The sequence below is a fragment of the Microcaecilia unicolor genome, chromosome 3 (assembly GCF_901765095.1).
Source record: "Microcaecilia unicolor chromosome 3, aMicUni1.1, whole genome shotgun sequence".
Classification (NCBI taxonomy): Eukaryota; Metazoa; Chordata; class Amphibia; order Gymnophiona; family Siphonopidae; genus Microcaecilia; species Microcaecilia unicolor.
The window spans coordinates 528471039-528497001 of record NC_044033.1 but is presented as its reverse complement, the minus strand read 5'-3'; the positions used below and the strand labels follow the sequence as shown (position 1 = coordinate 528497001).

Genomic DNA, 25963 nt, shown 5'->3' with positions numbered 1-25963 from the left:
GGGGGGGGGGGTTGGAACAGTCATTTCCTTTCCATAGGGCAACGACAAGTTTTCAATATTTGGATATACAGATTCCCAAGGATTTATCTAAATTGTTTGTACTTAATTATACACCTTTATTTAAACAGCTCCGTCGGGATTTGCAGAGTTGGACTGGAGGTTGGTTATCATGGTGGGGACGGATTTCTGAAGGTGCATTACAGTAATACAGAGTGCTGTAGCTCTAAGAGAACATGAGAAGAGATAAATTATTCTTACCTAACAGCATCCGTGTCAAACTGCAGGTTAGGTTTATCAATCAAACCCAAGGAATACAGCTGGTAAGCCAACGCACATTTACCCACCATGAACTGGGCAGTGTTTGTCCGATCTAAACAGTCAACACAATTAGTCCGAAGGACACCGGTCTAGGAGAGAAAGAGAAAATGTTATGTAAGGTATTAGAGTCCCACAGTTATAACTGCTTCATACATTCCAAATTGTTGTTATATTTCTCACCCATGATCAAGCTGGATGACAGCAAAGAGAATAACCTTGGACTCTTTCATCCTATTTTAGCAAGAATCTATATTATGCTAACTATTACTACTAATCATTTCTATAGCGCTACTAGATGTATGCAGCGCTGTACACATTATATACAGGTACTTTCTCACAGTCTAAGTTTTTGTGTCTGGGGCAATGGAGGGTCAAGTGACTTACCCAAGGTCACAAGGAGCTGCAGTGGGAATCAAACCCAGGTTGCCAGGATCAAAGCCCACTGCACTAACCATTAGGCTACTCCTCCACGAAACTAAATACGAAACGGGAAACATCTCAATGCTACTTTCTCTTGTTACTTGTGCACAGTTTGGGTAAGCATATAAAGCTGGTAATCATGATTTTTTTCAGGGTATGGAGTCCAAAAAAGGAAAAGAAAACCAAAACACTTCCACAAAAAAACAAGCAGGAACAAAAAATCAATTGGAGTGACCAACCAGATGAAACAGAAGATGGCAAATACTTTTATTAGTAAGTACTCAGTTTTCAATATAGATCAAAATACAAAGGACATTTAACTACATCAGCATTGACTTGGGAACCTGAACGTGCCAGACTTTTTGAAAAGTCCTTGTTAAAACGGTTCTCCCAGTTGTCAGCCTTTGCTTGCAGTTCCTAGGACTACAGGGTAATAATTTCCTGTGGGTTTAGCAGAGGGCTGCCGACTGTGGCAGAGACTAAGGTAGGGTTCTCATTAGCATAAGATTTGAAAAGGCAAGTTAGACTATGTATACTCCTTGTAGAAGGGAGGTAACACCCCTGCTGGGCCCAAGAGGGGGAGATATTCTCTCCCACAGGATTTTCTGGAATCCGCAGGGAGTGGATTACTAGTTAGTCTCTAGCTCACCCTGATCAGAAAAGGGGATTCATTGCAAGACCCCCAAGGCTGCTGAACCTGAAAAGTTGCAGATCGTTCTCTCCCCTTCCTGAAGGCGAGAGGCCATTCTAATGGAGAATCATCAACTGCTGGTAGATTCTGCTAGAGGAATGTGGACTAACCTTTGCTTTGGATATTTGCCATGGAATTGTGAACTCACCTTGGCTTTGGAATATTGCCTTTTGTTTTGAGGATTATTACATTTGTTTTGTACTATTACCAAAAGGATCGTGGACTTACTAATTTTACTGGATGATCCTTCTGGGACAGAACTGAACCTAGGAGTATTCTTCATGAATACTCAGCCCACACCCGCAGGTGGGTGGCGTGATACGGATACTCAGCACACACCTTCAGGTGGGCAGCGATATTACACAGATACTCGGACCACACCCTCGGATGACAAGTTGAGGCTGTGCTGGGATCTTCGAGACCACAAGAAAAATTGGGCAACCCAGAAACTTTTGCAAGGCACAGACTCACCTGTACCACTGGTAACAGTACCTTGGAGATACAGATTGAGGACGGGAAGCAGGGGTTCTGAGAAGGGCTGGGTGAGATCTAGACCCAAAAAATGGGGGGGGGGGGGGGGTAGTCACACACCTGAATCTTAAGGAGCAGCACCTGGTGTTTTCTCTCTGTCCCTTTACAGGAAAATGGTGTCGGAAGTCTTTATGAAATGGGTTGTGGAGCACATGCAGGCCCAGCAGAAAGCAATGGACCTACAATTTTCAAGAATTTTGAAGCAGCAAGCACAGCAACAGCAGCCACTTTTGCAGTTGTTGGAAATACAAACCTGGGAACTACAAAACCTTGCAGCCAGACCGCAACAAAGTTAGGTACAATGAAGCCCCGAGATGGGACATTATGTTGATAGGACTGGGACACCGAAAACAGAGTGGCAGAAGGGGTTGACCTTCACTAAGTTGGGGCCTGAGAATCATCCATATGCTTTTTTAGCTACTTTTGAGCGGGTAGCTACTGTAGTAGGCTGGTATCTTGAACAATGGGCTATCCGGCTAGCCCCTTACGTATCTGTGGAGGCCCAAGTGGCTTATAGGAGGAAATATATTTTTCAGTCAACGAATAGTTAAGTTCTGGAACTCTTTGTAAGGAGGATGTGGTAACAGCGGTTAGCATATCTGGGTTTAAGAAAGGTTTGGACAAATTCCTAGAGGAAAAGTCCATAGTCTGCTATTGAGACAGACATGGGAAGCAACTGCTTGCCCTGGGATTTGTAGTATGGAGTGTTGTCACAAATTGGGTTTCTGCCAGGTACTTGTGACCTGGCTTGGCCACTGTATGGAAAACAGGATACTGAGCTAGATGGACCACTGGTCTGACCCGGTATGACTACTCTTATTTTCTTATGTTCTGTGAAGTCAGCTATCCAGGACAGGCTAGGCCTCACTTGGGAAAACTGCTGGAGAAAATTTCAGGGCCAGACTTTTTTGAGAGAGGACAGACCAAGGGTTGTGGTCCAGCACCTTATGGACTTGGCCTCCAGGTGGCTGGAACCAGAGAAACGGTCTGGACAGGCGGTGGTCCAGCTAATAGTCTTAGAAGAGTTTATGAACATTCTCCCACCACCTGTAAAAATCTGGGTGATGAGGCAGGGTCCCGGATCTACTGAAGAGGCTACATTAATGGCTCAGCATTACATGAAAGCAAAGGAAGGTTGGAGGGAAAAGAAAAAAGAGCCTGTCTAAGAAAAGCCACAGTCAACTAAGTAGGGGGAACTTGCTTTCCCAAGGGATGGAGAAGAGGGATCCGTGAGTAGAGGTTCTAAACCCTGGGAACTCTGGAATATGAAGTGGGAAATGGAAATCCCAAACTACTACTACTACTATTTAGCATTTCTATAGCGCTACAAGGCGTACGCAGCGCTGCACAAACATAGAAGAAAGACAGTCCCTGCTCAAAGAGCTTACAATCTAACCCCAGACAGGACCTCCACCCAAACTTGGTATGCACTGTTAAGGTTCAATTGGGGGGTGGTATTGTTAATTGGAATATAGACATTTTTAATTGACCTATTTTACTTTAATACTGAGGCAGAAAAGCCTAGAATTTTCTGATGTGCTTGTCTCTGATGAAAAACCCCCCCAGCTCTGCTTGTTTGTTCAGAGCTGTGGACTCAAATTCTAGGAACTTGCACAGAACATATTGGGCTGCCTGTGATAAGAAATTGTCAAAGGACGCTCCTGTTTTGAGGGAGCAAAAAGGGCACCCTGCAGAAGAACCACCTGTTTATCCTCAAAATGTGAAAAATAAAAACAAACGTGTTTTGCCACGTCACTAGTTGCCATGACTTGCATGTTCTGGGCAGGTTGAAGCACCATATATTTGAGTGCAACTGGTGAGGGGGGTGGGATTGGGAGAGGTAGTCTGTTGGGAGAATAAGGGACAGAGTAGAACGTAGTGTTTCTGATTGGTAGAAGTACCAATCGGAGCCTAGCAGAACCTCTTACCTTTGAAAACCTTGGCTGCCCCCCCAATTCCATCCTACAGCCTTTGCCCTAATATGAGCTTGCTTAATACTAATACAAACCTTGAGGCTTTTCCAGGGCAGCTTGATTGGCTGTGATCTTATCTAAGTGAGGCAGAGAGAGAGGGTCATGCGGGAGAGGGTAAAAGCAGAGTGGCCCAGTTAAAGATCCAGCTCAGGGAAGCTGAAGCCATGACAAGCAAGAAAGGATTAAGCCTGATTGTCCAGTTGGTTGGGAAAATACAAGGCAGAATCCCAGTTGTTCATGGGCCAACCCCCTGATTTATCCTAACTGAAGAAAGTGAGGCAGAATCTGAGTTTTTTTGGTTTGGGGAAAATCCAGGCCAGAACCAGCAGCCCCTTGCTTACCTAGACTAATGGCCAGTGTTGCCAGATGGAAAAAATTGTTCACGCCCAAAACCAGCCCCAAACCGCACAGTCAATTTGCATATGAATGACATCATTAATAAATATTAATGAGGCCATTTGCATACAAATTACATCATTAAGCCCGCCTCCACTGGCCGCAGCCGTGGGAAAAAACCGTGGCGGGCGAAAAAACCATCGGCGGGGCAAGAAAAAGCCGCCCAAAATTCCGCAACCCGCACGCAGCGTGAAAAAGCCGCAGCGGGTCGCAGAAAGGAGCCCAATTGGGTGGGAAACCCGCAGCCCTGGCAACACTGCGTAATGGCTACTCTCAACCCCCCACCCCACCCCCACCTTCCTATGACTTCTGATTCTTTTCCTCTCCCTAGCAAGCAATGTTTGTGAAAGTTTCTTTTTCAGTACACAGTGACAGGACCTTTAGAGCTCTCTGTGTGAATATTTCTTATCAGTCTGAGACAGACATGGCCAGTTAACAGAGGGGGAGGGGGGAAGAGCTAATGAGGGGAAAGTTAAATAGAACATCCATAAACTGATTCTTTTCACGACACACAGAAAAGACAGACAATTATGTGGCTATTTCCTATGTATGAGAATTGCTATACAATAAGAATATATTCATGATTATAAGTGTTTATTTGCTGTGATAATAAGAAAAATTAATTATCTGATAATTTTCTTTCCTTTAGTCCCAAAGGATCAGTCCAGACAAATGGGTTGTGACCATCTGTCAGCAGGTGGAGACAAAGAACTCTAATGAGTTGTGCCTCATAAGCTCCTGCGCTTAGCAACCCAGCCAGTATTAGATAACAAAGCAATGAAAGAGTCCAGTCTCTAGATAAGAAAAAGAACTATGAAATAAAGGTCAAAACTTGTCCCTTAGTAGTTACGGAACCAGAGCAATACAAACACCCGAAATTATACAGAACCCAGAAAAACCAAAACCATCACAGAAGGGGAGGGGGCACTGGACTGATCCTTTGAGACTAAAGGAAAGAAAATTATCAGGTAATTAATTTTGCCTTCCATTACGTCCCAAAGATAAGGCCAAACAAATGGGATGTACAAATGCAATCCTTAAGAGGGGAAGGACTGTGATATCCCTGCAGTGAGAACAGTGGCCTCAAAGGAAGCATCTGCTCGAGCAGACATATCCAAACGGTAATGTTTAACAAAGGAACGAGAAGAAGACCACATTGCTGACCGACAGATCTCTGCCAATGAAATTGCCCTAGACTCTGTCAAAGAAATCACCAGACACCTGGTAGAATGAGCCTTGATGTGCATGGGAGCAGATCTACCCTTCAGAACATAAGCTAAAGAAATAGCCTCCTTAAACCATCGAGCCACTGTTGCTCTGGAGGCTGGCAAACCCTTCTAGGGTCCCACAAAGAGGATAAAAAGATGATCCAACTGTCTGAAATCCTTGGTAGCGGTAAGACAGCGCATAAGGATGCGCGTCACATCCAACAGTCACAGGAAAGCATATTCTGCAGAATAGAGCTCCCTGGAAAAAGAAGGAAGAAACACAGTGTGATTGACATGAAAAGGAGATACAATCTTTGTAAAGAAGGGCAGAACTGTCTGTATGGAATCTCTCAAGTCAGAAAAGCAGAGAAAAGGATCACTGCAAGAAAGAGCTCAAAGCTCTGAAACTCTCCGTGCCGAAAAAATGGCAACTAGAAATATTACCTTTAAAGTTAAGATCTTTGAGAGTTGCCGAACGAAGGAGATCAAAGGTGGGCAACTGAAAAGTTTTAAGAACCATTTGAAGACTCCACCAAGGACAAATATTGTGGAGAGGGGGTTTGCAGGAGTGACTCCCTTGAGGAATCGCACTATATCAGGGTAAGCAGCCAAAGAGGCATTCTGTATCTTGCCTCTATGGCACTCCAACACTGCTATCTGAACCTTGAGTGAATTGAGAGGATAAAATTTGAGACAAGGAAGAACGAAATGGAGAAACATCTATGCAGACCAGCTCTCAAAAGTTCTCCACACTCTAGCATAAGAAGAAGAAGTGGACCGCTTTCGGGCTTGCAGCAAGGTACTAAAAACATCATCCACGTAACTTTCTTCCTCAATCACGCCATCTCAACAGCCAGTCTGGAAAACCAAAATGGGAGGGATCCTCTATAAGTACTGGACCTTGATGCAATAAGCCCATCTGTGGAGGAACAGTCAACTGAGGAGCGATTTGAAGACAGATGAGGTCCACATACCAAAAATATCTGGGCCAATCTGGAGCTACAAGAACGACCTTCCCGGGATGATGCACAATCCTGTGCAATGTCCTTCCCACAAGAGTAGTTTCCCCCGAAAGGGCAATTTCGCCAGATGAGATTTGGATGCTACATCAGAGGCCCAATGCCTTAACCACAGCCAGCATTGCATTGAAATGACCAAGGCCATACCCTTAGCTGACGCTCGGAGAAAATCATAAAGAGCATCTGACAAAAAGGACAATCCCGCCTCTAGGGTAGGAAGAAAGTCTGGAGGTGAGTCCAACGTGGACAATTGTAGAATCCATGATAAAGCAGCCCTGGCTACAAAAGAAGAAGAAATTGCTGCCTGAGAATTTAACGCAGCTGGTTGAAAGGCAAGCTTCAAGGAAGCCTCAAGCTTATGGTCATGCTTATTCTTTAATGCAGTGCCACCTTCAACAGGGACAGTGGTATGTTTAGTAACTGCCATAATAATGGCATCCACCTTAGGCAGAGCAAGCTGCTCTAAATCAGACGACAGAAAGGGATATAATACGGACATAGCGTGAGCCATATGGAGGTTAGAATCGGGGTCACCCACTGAGCTGCATTAAGTTCTCTTAAAACTTGGCATAATAGATGGAGCAGGACCAGAGGACCGAAATGTTTAAAGCATCCATAGATTGTGTGACCAACAGAGGCAACTCTGCTCTCAAAAACAGCCTAGCTGCAGTAGGGTCATCACCCTCGTGTGCCTCTGAAATGTCCAAGTCAGGGACATCAGTGGAACCAGGAGAGTCAGAATACACAAATAAAACCTCCTCTGAGGCCAAGGAGACACATTCTCCAAATCCTGTGAAACAGAAAGATTTTGTTTCGTAGGAAGCTGCTCCTCAAAGGCAATGTGAGGGGAAGAAGAAGAGACAGCTTGAGCTGACTTTAATAAAAAGGCCCGATGTAATAAAAGAACAAATTCAGGCGAAAACCACAGGGCAGAAACTTCTACCCCCGCAAAACCAACATCCGAGGACATGGTAGTGGGAGAGGAATCCACTGACAAAATCGCCATCAAAGCCTTGCAGAGCACAGGAGCCGCTGGCGCTAAGCCTTATTAAAATGCCATCTATGCAGGGCCTAATTGAACTCCCAGAGATGGAGAACTGATGGCCACAGTAGGCAAAAGTGCACTTCCCCAGAAGCAAAGCGTGCAGGAATCGGTAGCCAAGAGCTTACCCTCGCAATGCGCACAAGAATTAATAGGCTCAGACAGAGAATAATAAATATACTAACAGAAAACAGCCAGTCTCGTGACCTCCAAGGCACTGAAGACCCACAATCTTCCCAAAGCACAAGCACTCTCACAAAGAACTGCAGTGGCTGCTTTTTTTTTTTTTAAGATAGAGGTAGGAGAAAAAGAGAAGGGAAGACTGAGATAAAGAAGTAGAAAGTGGCAGTGGGGGAACAGGGAGGGACCTAGACTACTAATTTTACACCTGAGGCCACAGATATTCTCAACCCCAAACTCAACTAAACCTGCAAGCAGGACAGGAGGCCACGGATACAGGAGCTGCTATCCCACCTGCTGGAGATAGAGAATATTGTCTTGGTTGCTAAGCGCAGGAGCTTATGAGGCACAACTCATTAGAGTTCTCTATCTCCACCTGCTGGCGGATGGTCACAAACCATTTGTCTGGACTGATCCTTGGAACGTAATGGAAATTAGCATTCTTATTACATTTACTGCTTTTTATGACTTTCTTTATATATGTAGGATAAATGGGATATATTTTCCAACAGATTGCTATATACAGAATGTGAACAGCATCTCGCTGAAAAGAGAATAATTCCCTTCTCTAACCATTTATGAGACTTCTAGAAGGACTGCCCCTGGAGGGACAGTTTTCAGAAACCAGCACTGGACAGCCAGGGAGGCTGCCAGAAGACAAAAAGGCCCTGAGAAGGGGGGTGCGGGTGGCTGGGGTAGAAATTGAACCTCTGGTAGATACTGGAAGTAGCCAATCACTTATATCAGGAAACCTGGCCCGGAGACTAAGAATTGGACAAAGGGAAGGAAGTTTTAAAGGAATAGTATAGGTTCGATGTATTCATGGGGAAGTTGACAGGGAACCTATAAGATTGGACTAACCTGAGACGTTAGATAGCGGTAGTGGAGAAATTACCTTTCCCTTTGATTTGGGGGAGAGAATGGAGGAGATCCTGTCCCCTACGGAAGACTGGGTAGCGACCAGAAACCAAGATTATTCCCGATCCGAGGACAAGGATTTGAGCCTGGGAGAAATCTTTCCTTTTGCCACTCAAGATGTCCTAGGAAGCCCTGTGAAAACCAGGAAGAGTAAAGCCATTAAGAGAGCTAAAAAATGGAAAGGGTTGCTGCACGAAATGAATGTAGAAGCCTTTAGTCAAGATATAATAGATAGGTACCAGCATTTCCCAAGAGAACAGTCAGAGGATTCAACTCTTAAAACATACTAGGACCAGGCGTTAGAGAAGAAGGGTGAAGGAGACGAGTCCACTCTCAACTATACTAAAATAAACAATTTGTTATACACTAAATAGAGAGGAAAGGGGAGCAAGGAGAGCACAAACAGCTGATTATTCCGAAGGTGTTTAGGAAGAGCTTAATAACACTGGCCCATAATCTATGGCAGGACATCTAGGAGAGCACAGTATCACCAGTCGCATTACACAGCGATTCTTTTGGCCCCAAATTTACCGCAAGGTGACGGAGTACTGAAGGTTGTGTCCAGAGTGCCAGAAAGTGTATCAGCGGCTCCCTGAGAAAAGCCTTTAATCCCCCTACCTGTGGTGGAACGACCCATGGATTGAGCAAGGGTGGACATCGCTGGACCCCGGACCGTAGTAATGGGGGCTGCCAGTATATACTGGTTATGGTGGATTATGCAATCAGGTATCCCTGGACCATTCCCCGTAAGAAGACAACAGGAAAGGTGATAGCCCAGGAGTTACTGTGAATCTTCTGCCAGGTAGGATTCCCGAGGGAGATATTAACTGATAAGGGAACTAATTTTATTTCCAGCCTGCTAAAATAGGTATGGCAAATGTTTGGGGTTAGGCATATAAAAACCACAGCTTATCATCCCCAAGCAGACGGTTTAGTTGAGCGGTTTAACCAGAGATTAGTACAGATGGTTAAGAAATGCTTAGGGGAAAAAATTAAGGACTGGGACTCCATGCTTCTATATATTTTGTTTGCTTCTAGAGAGGTACCCCAGGGGTCATTGGGATTTTCCCTATTTGAGATGATGTTTAGAAGACAACTACAAAACCTAATGGAGGTAGTCCAGGAAGCCTGGATTGGAGAGGACAGACTGGTCAACTTAATACTGAACTATGTACACCAGCTGCAAGAGACATTAGGGAAAACATTTAAAGCTGCCCAGGAGACTTTAGAGAAGGTCCAGGGATGGCAGAAAACTTATTATGATAAAAAAGCTAGGCAATGGGAATTTCAACCCCAAGACAAGGTGCTACTGCTATTACCCACGCTTTGAATAAGTACTGGCTAAGTGTAAAGGACCCTTTTTGATAAAACACTGTGCAGGTCCAGTGGAGTATGAGGTTAGCCAAGGAAGTAACAGGAGTCAACTGTTCCATGTTAATTTATTAAAGTCTTGGGTAGATTGGGAATACTTAGGGGCAGAACACATAGAAGGGGAAGAGGAAGATTTGGGGCCTGAACTATGGGATCTTAAGACCAAATCCCTTCCCTTCTTCTGCTGGTGGAATGGGTTTGACTGCATGGGCCTTCAGAATGGTGGAGAGTTCCTGTGCAAGTACTTCCTTGTGAAGACAGACAACAGAAGAAAGATTCTCTCGGGGGACAATCTGGTGGTCTCTGTTGCTAATGTAGGGCGTAACCAATGTGGACTATTTGAAGAACCCACTGGTCGGAGGTTACAAAGGGCCACCTTTCTTGGAAAAAGGAAATCAGCCTCCCTCCCACTGGTAGGTTGTCCGAGGAGGCAGTTACTTTGACTGCGACTATGCTCTTGCTGGAGCCAGTCAAAAACTTGTCCCTTGTTTTGGCTGGGGATCCAGATGGGGATTAGGCGCATGATGTTGACGAGAACAAGCGCACTGGGAATGAGCTTGTTGAGGAGGGCGAGAAGAAAGAGTGTACTTATGCCTCTGAGAGTAGTAGGGACTTCATCTTCTGCAGCCTCCTCATTCAGGAAGTGTTTGGGCAAGTAGAAGAGCTCGCCGGGAGACTGTTGATGGTATCAGTGTGTTCTTTGATCCCTCCACCTTCTATTCAAAAAGGTTATCTCCACAGCAAGTGGTGTCCACCAACCTTTACTGGTTTCCGGATCCAAGTCAGAGACACACAGCCATGAGAGTCTGAGCATCATTATACTTTGAGCAGAGAGCCTGGACGCCACATCAAAAGTGATGGAAAAGATGGTTGAATGTTGGTTCTTCAGGGGTTGTTCAATGCCAAACGCTCCTTTAGGTCTCTTTGGCACCTTCATCATTAGACTCCTTTAGATATCTGGGTGTTATTTTTGACTCACGACTGCTCAAATCTCTCAATTATGCAAGTCAGGTTTCTTTATTCACAACTCCAATTGGTTAGAAGCTATTTTGATCATGATACATTTCACTCACTTATCCGTTCCCTTTTGATGTTAAGAATCGACTACTGTAACATAATATACTTAGGATCCCCTCATTATTCTCTGAAGCATCTCCAAACATTGCAAAATACCGCAATTAAACTTCTTGCCATGCTAAAAACACGTTTCACCTTTACTTCAGAAATCTCACTGGCTTCCCATAGAGCAAAGAATCGTTCATATCTTACTCTTACTTTTAAGGCTTTCCTGTTGGGATTTCCAGATTACATAGTTAATCTTACCATCCCATATTCACCCATTCATCTGCTGTGATCACTCAATGATTATCGTTTAGTTTTTCCAAATCTCAAACAAGCCAGTTTAGAATCTACTAGACACTGTCTTCTTTTTCACAGCCCCCGTGTATTGGACTTCTCACCCTCAGGACATCCATGCAGACCTGTCTTTCAAAACGTTTCAGTCTGCATTAAAGACCTGGCTATTCCATCAGGTTTTTAATCTTCCAAGTTAGCTGCTTATAGGTTATTGCTGTTGGTTTGAATCCCACCCCCTCTCCTTCCTCCCTTCAATACCCCTCCCCTTTATTTGATTTATCCCAATATGGATATGTATTGGCTCTCTTTGTTATGTGTGTTGACTACTTTCCTATCAGAACATTGTAGTTCCTTTCTTGATCTTATTTTTATTATTGTATTCGAATTGTAATCTGCCTAGGTCTACATGTTAGTTAAGGCGGTATATCAAGATACTGTAAATAAATAAATATCATATGTGCCCCTGGCCAGGAACTTGTAAAAAGTCTTCTGCTGCTTGGCCAGCTAGTGAAGAGATTTGGTCTTCTCCAGTGGGAGAGAATCTGCCAAACCAGTCATACTGCGCTCTAGATTGTGCAAGTAAAGGCTCGTGCAGAGCTGTTAAGACTGGATACGGTATATGAGCATTGAAGCCTGATATACCTTACACCAAAATAAGTACAGAGTTTGAACTTCTCTGCCTGGGGGTGCCAAAGCAAAGTATCTGGAACCTCTGGCCTGTTACAGCATGGATTCCACCACCAGAGAATGATGAGACAGCCGTAGCTTATCAAATCCAGGCAAACTCTGAATCCGATACATAGTGTCAATCTTCTTGGGAAGGACAGGGACAGACAATGGGAACTCCCAGTTCATCACCTGAATATCATGTAAGATCTAGTGAAGTGGAACAGTCACAGCCTCTCTAGGTGGAGAGTCATAAGCCAGGATCTCGAACATTTCAGCACTGGGCTCGTCCTCCGTCTCCAACTGAATTGGAATGGCAGCCAAAATTTACTTCACAAAAGAAGGGAAGGAGAAACTCTCTGGTGTAGACAATCACCTCTCCTCTGGTTGGGAGGGGTCCAATGGGATACCATAGGACTCCTCCTTCAAGAAGTACCTTAGATGCCCATGAGCGGTCTGTGTCAGAATCAGCAAAAAACTCCTCATGGGAGGGCTCAGACCATGCTTGTCTCAGGTAGGCCTGGAATGGTGTTGAAATATAGGCTCCACTCTCAAGCTTCCTCCACTAATGTCGAGGGAGTACCTTCATGGGTGTCTGTCGACGCCGATACCACATATGGTACCAGTGTAAGTGACCTCACCACAGGCAGAGGGTCCTGCGAGGCAGATGGTAGAGGCATAGCTGGTGCAAGCACACCTGACGCCAATGCACTCTGCTGTAGAAACCTCACCAAGTGCTCCTGGAGAATGGGCTGGATCTGCTCATTGGGAAAGGCTGGGGTGTTGAGTCAGAGACAGCCTGCTGAACCATCTGTGTTGACTTGGGTACCTGGTTCAGCCATATGGAGACCTCTGTGCAGGCATCACTTCGATGGAGGAGGAGCGTTCCACCCAGTGCCAAACGTTCTCGGGTACTGGATCCATCTGTGCCATGGTACTCCCAGCACCACGTGTTGAGGGGGATCAATGCTTGTGCTTCTTGACCTTTGCCCGATGCCAACATCGACACCCCTCTGTACTGATGAGGATGACGTCGAATCCTCCTGTCTCCTCGGTGTTGGGTCAGATACTGACCGGTCCCAGAGGCCCGGCCCTGCACAGTGGTTGACATCAAGGCAAGTGGAGACCTGCTCGATGAGCATCCACTCCCAGTGTCAGACATAGGTCTTGTAGCCATGGGGACCAATGCACCCAATGCCGGTGCAAGAGCCTACGTTGACAATTTGGACCAGGCTCCAAAAATTTTCTCTTTTTGAGCCTCTAGACTTCTGTGTTCTTTTTTGCATATTCAGAGAATACAGTTAGTAGAGTTATGGTCTGGCTCCAAACACTGGATACCCCAGGAATGAATGTCAGCACTGTGCTTAAAAGCCACTGGGAACCTTTGATGACATGGAAAAGAAAACATAGTAACATAGTAGATGACAGCAAATAAAGACCTGTACGGTCCATCCAGTATGCCCAACAAGATAAACTCATTGTATATGATACCTTATATGTATATCTGTCCTTGATTTATCCTTGCCATTTTCAGGGCACAGACCTTAGAAGCCTGCCCAGCACTGACTTTTCTTGACTAAGCTTATGTGGATCCATTCCTTCTAAACAGGATTCCTTTGTGTCCTTAGAAATCACCAAGGAATAACTGGAGAGCGGGAGTCTTGCACAGAGGCAAGCGGGACCCAGTCTGTGGGAGGAGGGTGCTAGTGTAAAGCACATGCCCAGGTGCAGGTGGGCCTCAGCAGTCCTGGGGACAGACCCTTCAGGTGGCCACAGGGTTAGCCCTAGGTGGGTGCTAGGCATTTCTTGATACCATGCATGTGCTTAGTTAAATATGGTGAAACTAGATATGCTTTTTTTTTAGCCCAGACCAGCTGCAGGCCCATCTAGATGGGAAGCAAGCTCCAGGACATAAGATACAAGTTCAAGTTGGACAACAAGATTGTTATGGGGTGTGTTAGTCCATGTTAGGCCTTTACTTTAATTTCTTTTCTATAAATGGATTCTCCTTTTGATTTTCTGTTCACCCTTATCTTTTTGGGGTCTAAGAAAGAATATTTTATTTTCCTTTTAGTTTCTTTATACTTACATAATTTGTTTCTTCTTTTTGTTTGGTTTCTGACTTAATTTTTCTTTTTCTAGAAAGTCCCTACCTTGAAATTGTTAAAAGGTGTTTTTCCTGAACAAGTGGATACTTGTGTATTGTATTTGTTGAAGTTAAAAATAAAATAAAATAAACATTTTAAGATTTTTTTCAAGCAGTAAACTTTAACTTACTTGTAGACATTATGGACTTGCACCAAAGTCCAAAGCTTCAAAAATAAGCAGTCCCAGAATATTATTATTATTACATTTGTACCCCGCGTTTTCCCACATAATGCAGGCTCAATGCGGCTTACATAGTAATTTGAAATACAAAGTTAATAGAATTTTAATAAAACAGTAGTAAAACAATGTAAAGTTGGGCTTAGTAGTGTATGATAAGTTGAGCTAGATAATATATGACTAGAATAAAAGAGGGTAGACAGGATAGGATAGTGTAATTTGTGAGAAAGGGTAAGGAGGGATAAAATTAAGGAGAGATGGTAAGAGAAGGATGGGAGGTTGGTGTTTAAGTCAGAACAGAATTGGGGGTGGAAGTTGGCGAGATTAGGTTGGGGCATTTGGGTAGGCTTCCTTAAAGAGAGGAGCTTTCAGCATTTTTCTAAAGGGCAAGAAGTCGTTTATTAATCAGATTGGTCTGGTTATAGTGTTCCAAAGCTGGCTGCCCAAAAAGGAAAAACTGGGATAAATGTATCATGGGCCTAAAGTGGTATTGTATTTCTTAAAAACTTAAGCGGTGCACTGCTGAGTCAGACCCATGGTCTATCGAACTCAGCATCTTGTCTCTTATAGCTTATCTGGTGGAATACGGATGTACATTCACAGCAATTTACTGCAAAATGTTGCAGCATGCTCTGTGATGTATTTAAACTTGCACAAAGTGAATGCTGTCATTTCTACTGAATCTTCTTCTTGTTAAGCACAACATCAGACATAAGTACATAAGTATTGACATACTGGGACAGACCAAAGGTCCATCAAGTCCAGCATCCTGTTTCCAACAGTGGCCAATCCAGGTCACAAATACCCGGAAAAACCCAAAAATGTACAAAATATTTTATGCTGCTTATCCTAGACAGGAGTAATCATGTTACTAAAACACTTTTCAAAACTACTGAGAATAAAGCTACAAAACAAAACAAATGACTATACGCAGAGCCGCTAGAAACGTGCCCTGTACACTCATGAAAATGCAGAATTGCAGAACCATTTGCCAGTAATAAATCTTGACCACCTATTTACCTGCAGGCGACCTGATGGAACAACAACTCCTCCTAGTTCATTCCATCTAGGAAAAAAAATATATGAAACATTTTAAGCATAATAATAAAAAGATGTTTTATTTATTCAGCACTATGCAAGATAAATCAGCTGGTTAAAATATACTTGGCTCCAGGCAGCTTACCGTCTCAAGAGGGTTGCATAATTTGCTCGTGGTCATGCAAGGGTTAATTTCCAAACTGCTCAAACGGTCATACAGTCTATCAGCATTTTTTATCCAGACTTCACTCAAAGGGCAGAAGCTATTTTCACTCTGAGACTTGCCATAGGTACAAATGATGCATCAAGATAAAAACTAATCAATACACAAAAAGTGAAGTTACTCACCTGTAGCAGGTGTTCTCCGAGGACAGCAGGACATGGATTCTCACACATGGGTGACATCATCCAACAGAGCACCGGTGTGATGGAAAATATTAAAAATTGCTTTTCGGTCTTGCTTTAATCGATAATACATTTTTAAAATCCCCTGTCTCAAAGAACAGGCTGGAAGATAAGGCACACTCAAGAACAATGTATGAGATAAGGCACCTCTCAAGAACAGGTTGGAATGCCTCTGAAGCCAGCTTGTGCAGGAGGGAGGCGGGGTATGTTTGAGGCTTGGGAGATAAGCCACCTGGCCAGTGGTTTGTTTACCTGAACTGAGAGCATATGACTGAAACCTCATGTACATTCCTGGATAAGTTTTAGCTTAATAAAAAGGGGGCTTTTTGCAGCAGAGCCTTGGGGCTCATTCTGTGGATGGACGCATCGTGCAGAAAAGACTTGTTCCTGGTCATATGGAGACTTCGGGCTTTCGCAGCAATGGGCCCCCCAGCTGATGAGATCAGGGCCTGAATGATGTAATTCCTGACCAGTGATGATGTATGTATATGTATACATATATATATATCTTTCTTATTTTACTATTCTATAGCCTTCCTTTAGTAATGTACTCAATTAGTGTGTGTATTTCTTAATCATTGTGTAGTCGGAACAATAATGGCTTATACACTCTCCAATTAAAGTGCAAATAAAGAGTTTCATTTACCCAATACGAATCTAAAATAATCTGTAGTATTTTAGTCTTTGAGCAGTCTGTGGTGATCAAGTGAGCAGGCTGCAATACCGAAGCAATACAACCGGTGAGGATACTATGCAGCATTCTACAACTTTAAGAAGCCTTTGGCAGCATCCCACTGTTCATGCGTGAGTACGTTCCTGCCCAGCATAATCGCTTAAGACCATCAGCACAATATCAAAGCAAAAGAATACAACTCATAGGGGAGGTGGGAGCAAATGTGAAAGTTCAAGTCCTGCTGTCCTTGGAGAACACCTGCTACAGGTGAGTAACTTCACTTTCTCTAACGACAAGCAGGATGATTCTCACACATGGGAATCCCTAGCTACCAGGCTCACCAAAAACACCAAACAAATTCTACAGGACTGTCTGTGTTGGAGTATAATACTTATGATATATGATACTTATGCTGACCCAGAATATTTGTTTTCTGACATGCAGATTGTTTGCTTTAACCTGTTGCTACCAGAATATTTGTTTGACAGGTTGCTCCACAACGTTCCGTTGTGGTGGGTAACTCACTACAGGAGTGTGCTGAGAACTGAGTAAACAAGTCCAACGGCTGGTGTTTCATCAGAGTGTGCCTGTGGGAGAGGGATGTAGTTTGGTCATTTCATTGTTCTGTTCCAGGCACACTTGTTTGTGACCTGTTATAAAAAGAGGGGAAGTCCCTGGCTGAAACAGAAGCTCTGTACCTGGTTCGAGGGATGCCTCTCCAGTGTGGGATTTTCCCGCAGATCTCTGGGCGGTCATCGGTGCTTCCCCGATTGCTGTTGCAGCTCAGATGAAGGCTACAATCCTGTGGTGATGTATGTATACTGCATAAGAGTGTTATGTAATATGTGTGTGCCTATTGATGTGTGAATAAACAATCTTTAAAGCAATATCCGAATCCTTGATTTGCTACACTGTCTGATCAAACCGGCTGTAGCATTGGGGTATGCTGCTCAAGGCAGTAATGAGGTGTGAATCTGTGGACTGAAGACCATGTTGCAGCCCGTCAAATATCCTCAATAGAGGCTATGGCCTTGCCCTCCTTGAGCGCCCCTTTTGTGTCTTCGTGATCTAACGGTCCTATGGATTCCCTCGCAGGCTTTCTTCTTCTGATGTACCTGAAAAAGTTGTTACTGTGAGTTTTAGCCTCTGTGGCAAGTTTCTCTTCATATTCTCCTTTAGCCTTCTTTATTAATGCTTTGATTCTGACTTGCCAGTGCTTATGTTGCTTCGTATTTTCTTCATTTGGATCCTTTTTCCATTCTTTGAAAGACAATCTTTTGGCTGTAATAGCCTCTTTTACTTCACCTTTTAACCATGCTGGCTGTCGTTTTCTCTTCCTTCCACCTTTGTAAATACGTGGAATGCATCTGGAGTGGGCTTCTAAGATAGTATTTTTGTATAACGTCCATGCCTGATTTAGTGTCCTAACCTTAGCAGATGATCCTTTTAGTTTCTTTTTAACCATTTTCCTCATTTTATTATAGTCACCCTTTCGAAAATTAAATGCAGCTACAGTCAATTTCCTTTGTCAGTTCATCCCAGATAGTAACTCAAACTCGATCATGTTATGAGCACTGTTTCCCAGGGGACCAAACACCACCAGCTCTCATACTATCCTCTGCATGCTACCAAGGATCAGATCCAAAATGGGTACATCATCAGTGTATATCAGAAGGTTGAAGCCTTGTTTGGATAGTTTTCAGGCAAAAGGTGGCGGGGGGAAGAGGGGTTGGTGGTTGAGAGGCTAGGATGGGGGAGGGCAGACTTATACGGGGTCTGTGCCGGAGCCGGTGATGGGAGGCGGGACTGGTGGTTGGGAGGCGGGAAATACTGCTGGACAGACTTATACGGTCTGTGCCCTGAAAAAGACAGGTACAAATCAAGGTAAGGTATACACATATGAGTTTATCGTGGGCACACTAGATGGACCGTGCAGGTCTTTTTCTGCCGTCATCTACTATGTTACTATGTTACATCAGGCTTAATAGTGTTGGTGAGAGTGGCAAGCCCTGGGGGACCCCACATTCCCACATTCCGCTTTCCACAGAGGGGAGAGGGAGGTATTTGTTTTCACTTGATAGGCTCTGGTAGTCAGGAAGCCTAGGAACCATTCAAGCACTTTCCCTCCAATACCAATTTTATCGAGTATTCTTTTGAGGATTTGATGGTCGACTATGTCAAAGGCGCTTGACATGTCAATGTCATGTCCCCTACCTCAACGCAAGCGGCGTCCTCGGGCTGCGCGGGGCCCCGTCGACACACACACTTGATTGCTTTGCTTCCATGCGCCTGGGTCTGCTCTCTCTCTCTGCCTGGCTTCCAGGCTCCTTGATTGCTTTGCTTCCATGCGCCTGGGTCTGCTCTCTCTCTCTGCCTGGCTTCCAGGCTCCTTGATTGCTTTGCTTCCATGCGCCTGGGTCTGCTCTCTCTCTCTGCCTGGCTTCCAGGCTCCTTGATTGCTTTGCTTCCATACGCCTGGGTCTGCTCTCGCTCTGCCTGGCTCCCCTTGCTTCTCTCCTGTTGGTCTTCCGGTTCCTCCTTCCCCTGCTTGTGTCCTATGGCTGTGCTCCTTCTCTCTGCCGGTCCTGCTGATGTTAGACGCCAGCACTTTTTGAGCTCTTCCTGGACTCTATGCTTCGGCTTCTACTTTGGTAGGTGTTACTTGCTCAATAGTTTGCTTCTTCCCTATTTTGTCCCTCGTTGCTGACTTTGAGGCATATTTTCAAAGCACTTAGCTTTCCAAAGTTCCATAGAAACCTATGGAACTTTGGAAGGCTAAGTGCTTTGAAAATATGCCTCTTTGCCTGTACCTGGATTACTCTCTTGCCTGCTGCCTGCCTACTGATTTTGCCTGTACCTGGATTACTCTCTTGACCTGCTGCCTGCCTATTGGCTTTACCTGTGCCTGGATTACTCTCTTGCCTGCTGCCTGCCTATTGACTTTGCCTGTACCTGGATTACTCTCTTGACCTGCTCCCTGCCTGGCCGATACGTTCACCACCCCGCTTCCAGCTCCATCTCGTAAGTCCTGCAGGCCACCCGCATCTAGGGGCTCAACCTCTGGGGAATGGCGGTCAGCACAGGTGAAACCCGGGGTTGTCCGGCCGCCAAGCAGAACCTGGTTCGAATACCGGACTCAGCAGCGCTCTACTTGGTACAAGAACTCACAAGTCTGACAGTCAAATTGTAGTAGAAGAATGTTTTTTCCCTTTGTGATTTCCTTTTTTGAGGTTGGCCAATAATGTAATAACCACTGTTTTGGTGCTGTGTTGAGGCCTAAAGCCTGACTGTGATTTATGTAGTATTAAGAATTTGTCGATGTAGTCGGTTGGCCACTATACCTTCCATAATTTTTGTCATTAGAGGGATGGATGGCACTGGTCTGTAATTTGAGGTGTCCTCAACATTTTTTTTTTTGGTGTCCTTTGGGACATGTGTGAGCAGTATGTTGCCTTTCTTCCGTGGGAAACGGCTTTCTTGGAACATGTAATTCAGGTGGCAGGTGAGTTGGACTATGAATCTGTCCAGTGCTGCTTTTGGGACCGGTGTCTAGCATGCAGTGGGCAGAGGAGAGTTAAGAGATTTTCTTTGAACTGAGAATTTCAGACTAGGTCTTTATATCATCTTTTGATTATTGTAACAGTCTATTAGTGGGTATGTCTAAAAAGTCATTAAGAGCTCTTCAAGTGGCTCAAAATGCCACGGCTCGGATTATGTTTGGCTTAAGTCGTTTTGACCATATTTCTCCAGTACTGATGAAAGTGCATTGGCTTTCGACAGAGTATCGTATACAGTATAAACTGTTGCTGTTAGCATATAAAAGTTGTAATCTGTGCCACCTATTATTTCAGCAGGTTTACATTTATATAAGCCAGTGAGATCTCTTAGATCTGCCAATTCAAACTTGTTTGATATTCCCTCATTTCCAGTAGAACACCTTGAGCAACATAGAAATGCTATTTTTTATATTATGGGACCAACACTTTGGAAAAAAATTACAAGCTTCTTTGAGAATGATTAGATCTTTAACTCAATTAAAAAAAAAAAACGTTAAAAACATATCTTTTTCAGTTCTCTGCCAGTTAAAATCAGGAATGGGACCTAGTAACAGTATCTGGCTATTGAACTATTGGAAGAACTAAATAGGAGACAATATTTTGTTAATGATGATTATTGTGTTTTATATGTTTTTATTGCTAATTTGTATGTCAGTTTGTACACCGCACAGAATGGTAGATACTGTGGTATATAAGTTTTATAAATAAAATAAAAGTATCCATTGTCAGTATCCACTGAGGCAGTAAAATTTGGAATGCTAGTCCCAGCATCAAATTGAGCCAAATTGTCCACCAGAGAAGTAACTGAGCCAACTTTGGGGTTATGGAAATGATATACGAAAGGTTTCCTGTGCCTTGACACCACTGGAAAGCAGGGATCTATGGGGCGCTCCTCAAATGGAGGTGAGCCATGGGAGTGACATGGACAGTGGAGGCCAAGTAGCCCATTAATCTCAACGTCTGCCGATCTGTGACCTGATGGCTGCTCTGAACCTGCGTGGCAAAGGCAAGAGCATCTGCTTGTGCTGGTGGCAGGTAGGCCTGAGTCTGCACCATATCTAGTAGGGCTCTTATGTATTCCAATTGTTGCATAGGGAGCAGGTGGATCTTGAAGTAGTTTATAATGAACTCTAGTAGCTCCAACACCCAAACAGTCCTCTGCATTGATTCCCGAGTACCTTCTTTTGATGTGCTCTTGACCAGCCAATCATCCAAGTAGGGAAACACATGCACCCCTAGTGTGCATAGCAATACTGAAATTACAGCAAGACACTGTAAAAAAAATGTGAGGAGGATGCAAGGTCAAATGACAGGATGTGATACTGGAAGTGGTGCTTCCCTACTCGAAATCTCAGATATCTCCCGTTACTGGAATGTATCTGGATATGGATATAAGCATCCTTTAAGTCCAGACAGCACAGCCAATCATTTTTCTGAATCTTGGGAAGACAGGTGCCTGGGAAATCACCCTGATCAATTCTTTGACTAGATACTAGTTCAGGGCCCTTAAGTCTAGGATGGGACAAAATACCCCTCGTCTTCTTGGGAACAAGAAAGTACTTGGGATAGAATCCTTTCTTCCTCTGGTGGTACAGGTTCGACCACATGGGTTTGTAGAAGGGAGGAGAATTCCTCTGTGAGCACTTCCTCTGAGAGTTGCAAATTGAGAGAGTAACAGGTATGGACTATTTGCAGAGCCAACTGGTCTGATCAGTGGTCTGAGGTTACAAGGGGGCCACTTTGCTTGGAAAAAATTTAGCCTCCCTACCAGAAGGTTGTCCAGGACCAATACTTTTATTGTGGCTATGCTCTCTTGCACTTCACTCAAAATTAAAATTTAAAAAAAAAAAAAAAAAAAGGGGGGGTCACGTGATGCGCTAGAGGGCTCAAGACGCGTTTCTGTGCTCTCTGAGGTTCCTCCGTCAACCTACACCAATTAACTGATTAAAACCTTGGACCCCAGTCCTGGAATTGATAGCGGAACACTAAGAACACCTAATGGATAAATTTGTGGAGCCGCAACTTAAAAGCTTGCCCTCTAGAAGCGCAAAAAAGGAAAAAGAAAAATCAAAAGCGCCGAGTGGCGACGAAGAACACGCAAAGTGCGACAGCCCTACTTTTACCCCGAAGCAATTAAAACAACTTACGGAAGCGGTAGGGCTAGCACTGGCACCGAAATTTGAACAGCTGGCGTCCCAGATCGCTACTCTTACATCTTCTTTAACGGACACCACAAATCGTACAGGAGAACTCGAGTGCCGTGTCTCGGAGTTAGAAGACACGTGTATTTCTACTGCGGCACAGATGAAGAAACAAAATGGCACGATTGAACAACTGTTGGCGAAAATTGACGATCTAGAGAACAGATCGCGCCGAGCAAATCTCCGAATCGTAGGGCTCCCAGAATCGGTTGGTGACAGATTCTTGGCCACGGAGTTAGAACAGTGGTTGAAGAGAGAGTTCGCGCTCTCGGATAGTATGGGCCCACTGTGCCTTGAAAGGGCTCATCGTGTGGGGCGCCTCCAAGATGGCCGCCAGGCCCCGCGAGTAGTTCTCATTAAAATTCATAACTACCTTCACAAGGAGGAAATTCTCCGTGGATACCGTCAGAAGCGGGACTCAACTAAGTATGATGGAAAGTTGATCCATATATTTCAGGATTATTCGACTGCATTGCAGGAACGAAGAAAGCAATTTAATCCCATTTGTCAGAGGTTATATGGACAGAAAATTAAATTCATGCTTCTTTACCCCGCGGTGTTGAAAATCAAGCAAGGTAATGGCTGGAAAGCATTTAATGACGCGGAAGAAGCACATAATTTCGTTCAGCACCTAGACATCACATCAGATAGTGGGATGGCTGCTGCGACAGAGACCTGAAATTTAATCCACGTGTGTAACGGGCATAAAGAGAAGGTATCGGTAAAATGTGAGAACTGTGACACTATAAGGACTGGGATATTGTGACTGTTGGTGGGGAGGGACGGGGGGGCCTCTAGCATGGAAGTGACCTCTATCTCATTGCTAGACAGGAGAGTATGCTTTTTGGATGGGCAAAAGGGAAGGGGGGGAGGGGGGAGAAGAGGGAGGGGAGTAGGGAAAGAGGGAGGGAGGGATGGGTGGGTTTCTCTTCAGGATGTTCCCAAGGTAGAATAGAAGGGCGGGCTGGAGTCAGCATTTATAGTCATTGGAGTATAAAATCCCCCGGGGGGAGGGGCTGGGCCTCCTGGGGTTCCCACAGTGGAGAAACGCCAACAAACTTCACTGATTTAACTTGATCCTATAAGGTCCCAGTGCGACTGATGTCTTGGAATGTATCGGGGATTTCTTCCCCGATTAAACGGACCAAGATATTAGCCCAGCTAAGCGGCATAAAGTCTCTATTGCGTGTCTCCAGGAGACAAAGTTGAGCGATCAAGAACATGAGAAACTAAAACAGCAATGGGTGGGAGAGTGTTTTTACTCATCTTCTGGGGCTAAAAGAAGTGGTGTAGCGATATTGATTAGGAAGGGTATCCTATGCCAGCCTAAGCTGATATACAGGGATCGGGAGGGTAGAGTGGTCTTGGTCCGATTGACCTTGTATGGACAGCATTTATATTTGTGTGCGGTGTACGGACCAAATTCATATTCCCCCCTTTTCTTTCAATCTTTAATTTCTCTGGGTCTGCGATATTCTGACGCCCCCTGGGTGTGGGCGGGAGATTTCAACCAAGTACTGGACCCAGAGGTGGATAGATCCGCAGGAACTCTGCGCAATGAGAGACGGGGAGAGAGGGGGTTATCAGCTCTGTGTCAGTCTCTAGATTTGGTAGATCCGTGGAGACTGCTCCATCCTTCAACAATAGATTTCACACACCAGTCTAGAGTCCACCAATCTTGGTCGAGGTTAGATTATATATTGGTGCAGCATTCCTTGTTCCCTCAAATCATTCAAGCTGAGATAGGCCCTATGGAAATTACCGATCATTCCTTGATCTGGGCAGAGTTGCAGTTCACTGCCCCGGGGGAACAGAGTTACTTTTGGAGATATCCTGCTTATTTGCATAAAGACAAAAAATTTAATGAATACAAAAAAGCTCAATGGGAGCAATATCTCATAAACAATCAGGATTCCTGCGATTCCCCAGTAATTCTGTGGGAAGCCTCGAAAGCAGTTTTGCGGGGGGCCATCATCGCATATACGAGTGCTAGAGTAAAGAAACTGGCTGCGGGAATAATTCGGCTAGAACGTACCTTACGTTTAGCAAAAGCGCAGTACTTGCAGAACCCCTCCCCGGAGGCGAGTGATTTATTGTCCTCCACTAGAGTTGCCCTTAATTCCTTAATTCACGAACAAACTCAAAGGAGACTAACCGTAAGAGGATTAAATTATCGTAAATATGGGAATAAACCCGGAAAGCTGTTAGCACAAATGGTGAGATCACGTAGTCAGAGAAAATTGGTTGCTTCAATATTGACTCCTGAGGGGGCCAGGATTCAGTCTTCAGAGGGGATTGCTCAGGTGTTCCATGCCTATTTTTCTAAATTATATTCAGGAAAGGGAGAATTTACAGATATGGCGGTGGAGGATTACCTGGTGGATGCGGGGCTTCCCCGCCTCCCCCCTTCAGCCCAGAGAATGCTTGCGAATCCGCTGCAGGCACAGGAAATTCAGAGTGCTGAAGTCTCTCCCACTGGGTTCTGCACCAGGACCAGATGGGTTTTCAGCTGAATACTATAAAGCTCTGCCTCCACAGTTCATAGGCCCCTTCATTGAATATTTCGAAGAAGTGATAGAACGAGGGGATCTGCCTTTGGGGAGCAACGAGGCTTTAATCACCCTGATCCCAAAACCGGGTAAACCTAGTGATAGAGTGGAATCGTATAGGCCTATTTCCCTTATTAATGTGGACCTCAAAATCCTAGCCCGGGTCTTAGCAGATCGGCTAGCCCCCTGTATGAATACCCTGATCAGGGAGCACCAAGTGGGGTTTATGAGAGATAGGAACTCAGTGCTTAATGTCCGCAAAGTACTATTGGCAATTGCACACTGTTATGCCAAGGATGCTGATCTGCTGTTGGTTAGTCTAGACGCCGAGAAGGCGTTCGATAGAGTGCGGTGGGAATATTTGTTCCAAGTACTATCATACGTGGGAATAGGAGGCTGGTTTTTAGAAGCAATTAAAGTGTTGTATAGAGAGCCCGTAGCCAAACTCCTAATTAATGAGATAAAGTCCCCCTCACTACGGATCAGAGCTGGTACTAGACAAGGATGCCCCCTCTCTCCTTTATTATTTTTACTATACGTAGAGCCATTATTGCGCACTTTGGAGACAGACCCGGATATCTGTGGGGTATCTCTCCCGGGCCAACGCGTAAAAGTCTTATCTTTTGCGGATGATATTCTCTTAACTTTGACTCATCCTCAACAGTCCCTCCTCAGGGTCCTGGCCGCCATTGATGAATTTGGATTGTACTCAGGGCTTAGTTTGAACTTACAGAAATCTACAGCACTTCCATCTAAAGCAGAAATTCAGTTGAATTGGGAGGGTCCCTTTCCCTTACAGTGGGCTCAGGAAGAGGTGACTTACCTGGGAGTGAAAATCCCTATTGATTTGCACTCGTTATATTCACGAAATATGGTACACCTGAAGGGGCGGGTAGCCCGGTCCCTCCAGTGCTGGCAAGCCCTCCCAATTTCATTGATGGGTAGAGTAGCACTTTATAACATGGTTTTATTCCCCGTTTGGATATACGCTTTCCAAACTCTACCCATGTTCCTGACTGCTGGGGATGAAAAATGGTTGAAGACAAAGTTAAATCTATTTTTGTGGCAAGGGAAACGGGCGCGCATGACTATAAATAGAGCCACTCTCCCAAGAGTCAAGGGGGGT

The 25963-nt window shown here is 44.6% G+C and overlaps 1 protein-coding gene and 1 long non-coding RNA gene across 2 annotated transcripts in view; one reads left to right on the top strand and one right to left on the bottom strand.

Moving 5' to 3' along the window:
- The window catches only part of FIG4 (FIG4 phosphoinositide 5-phosphatase), a 416571-nt gene that overhangs the window by 244923 nt on the left and 145685 nt on the right, over positions 1-25963 (bottom strand). Inside the window, 2 exon segments of the mRNA XM_030199197.1 lie at positions 259-407; positions 15435-15480. Of these exon segments, the coding sequence (XP_030055057.1) occupies positions 259-407; positions 15435-15480 (195 nt within the window).
- Positions 4356-7021, top strand: LOC115467329. The gene is made up of 3 exons (XR_003941680.1): positions 4356-4589; positions 6962-6967; positions 7010-7021. It is a non-coding gene; the product is annotated as an uncharacterized LOC115467329 (long non-coding RNA).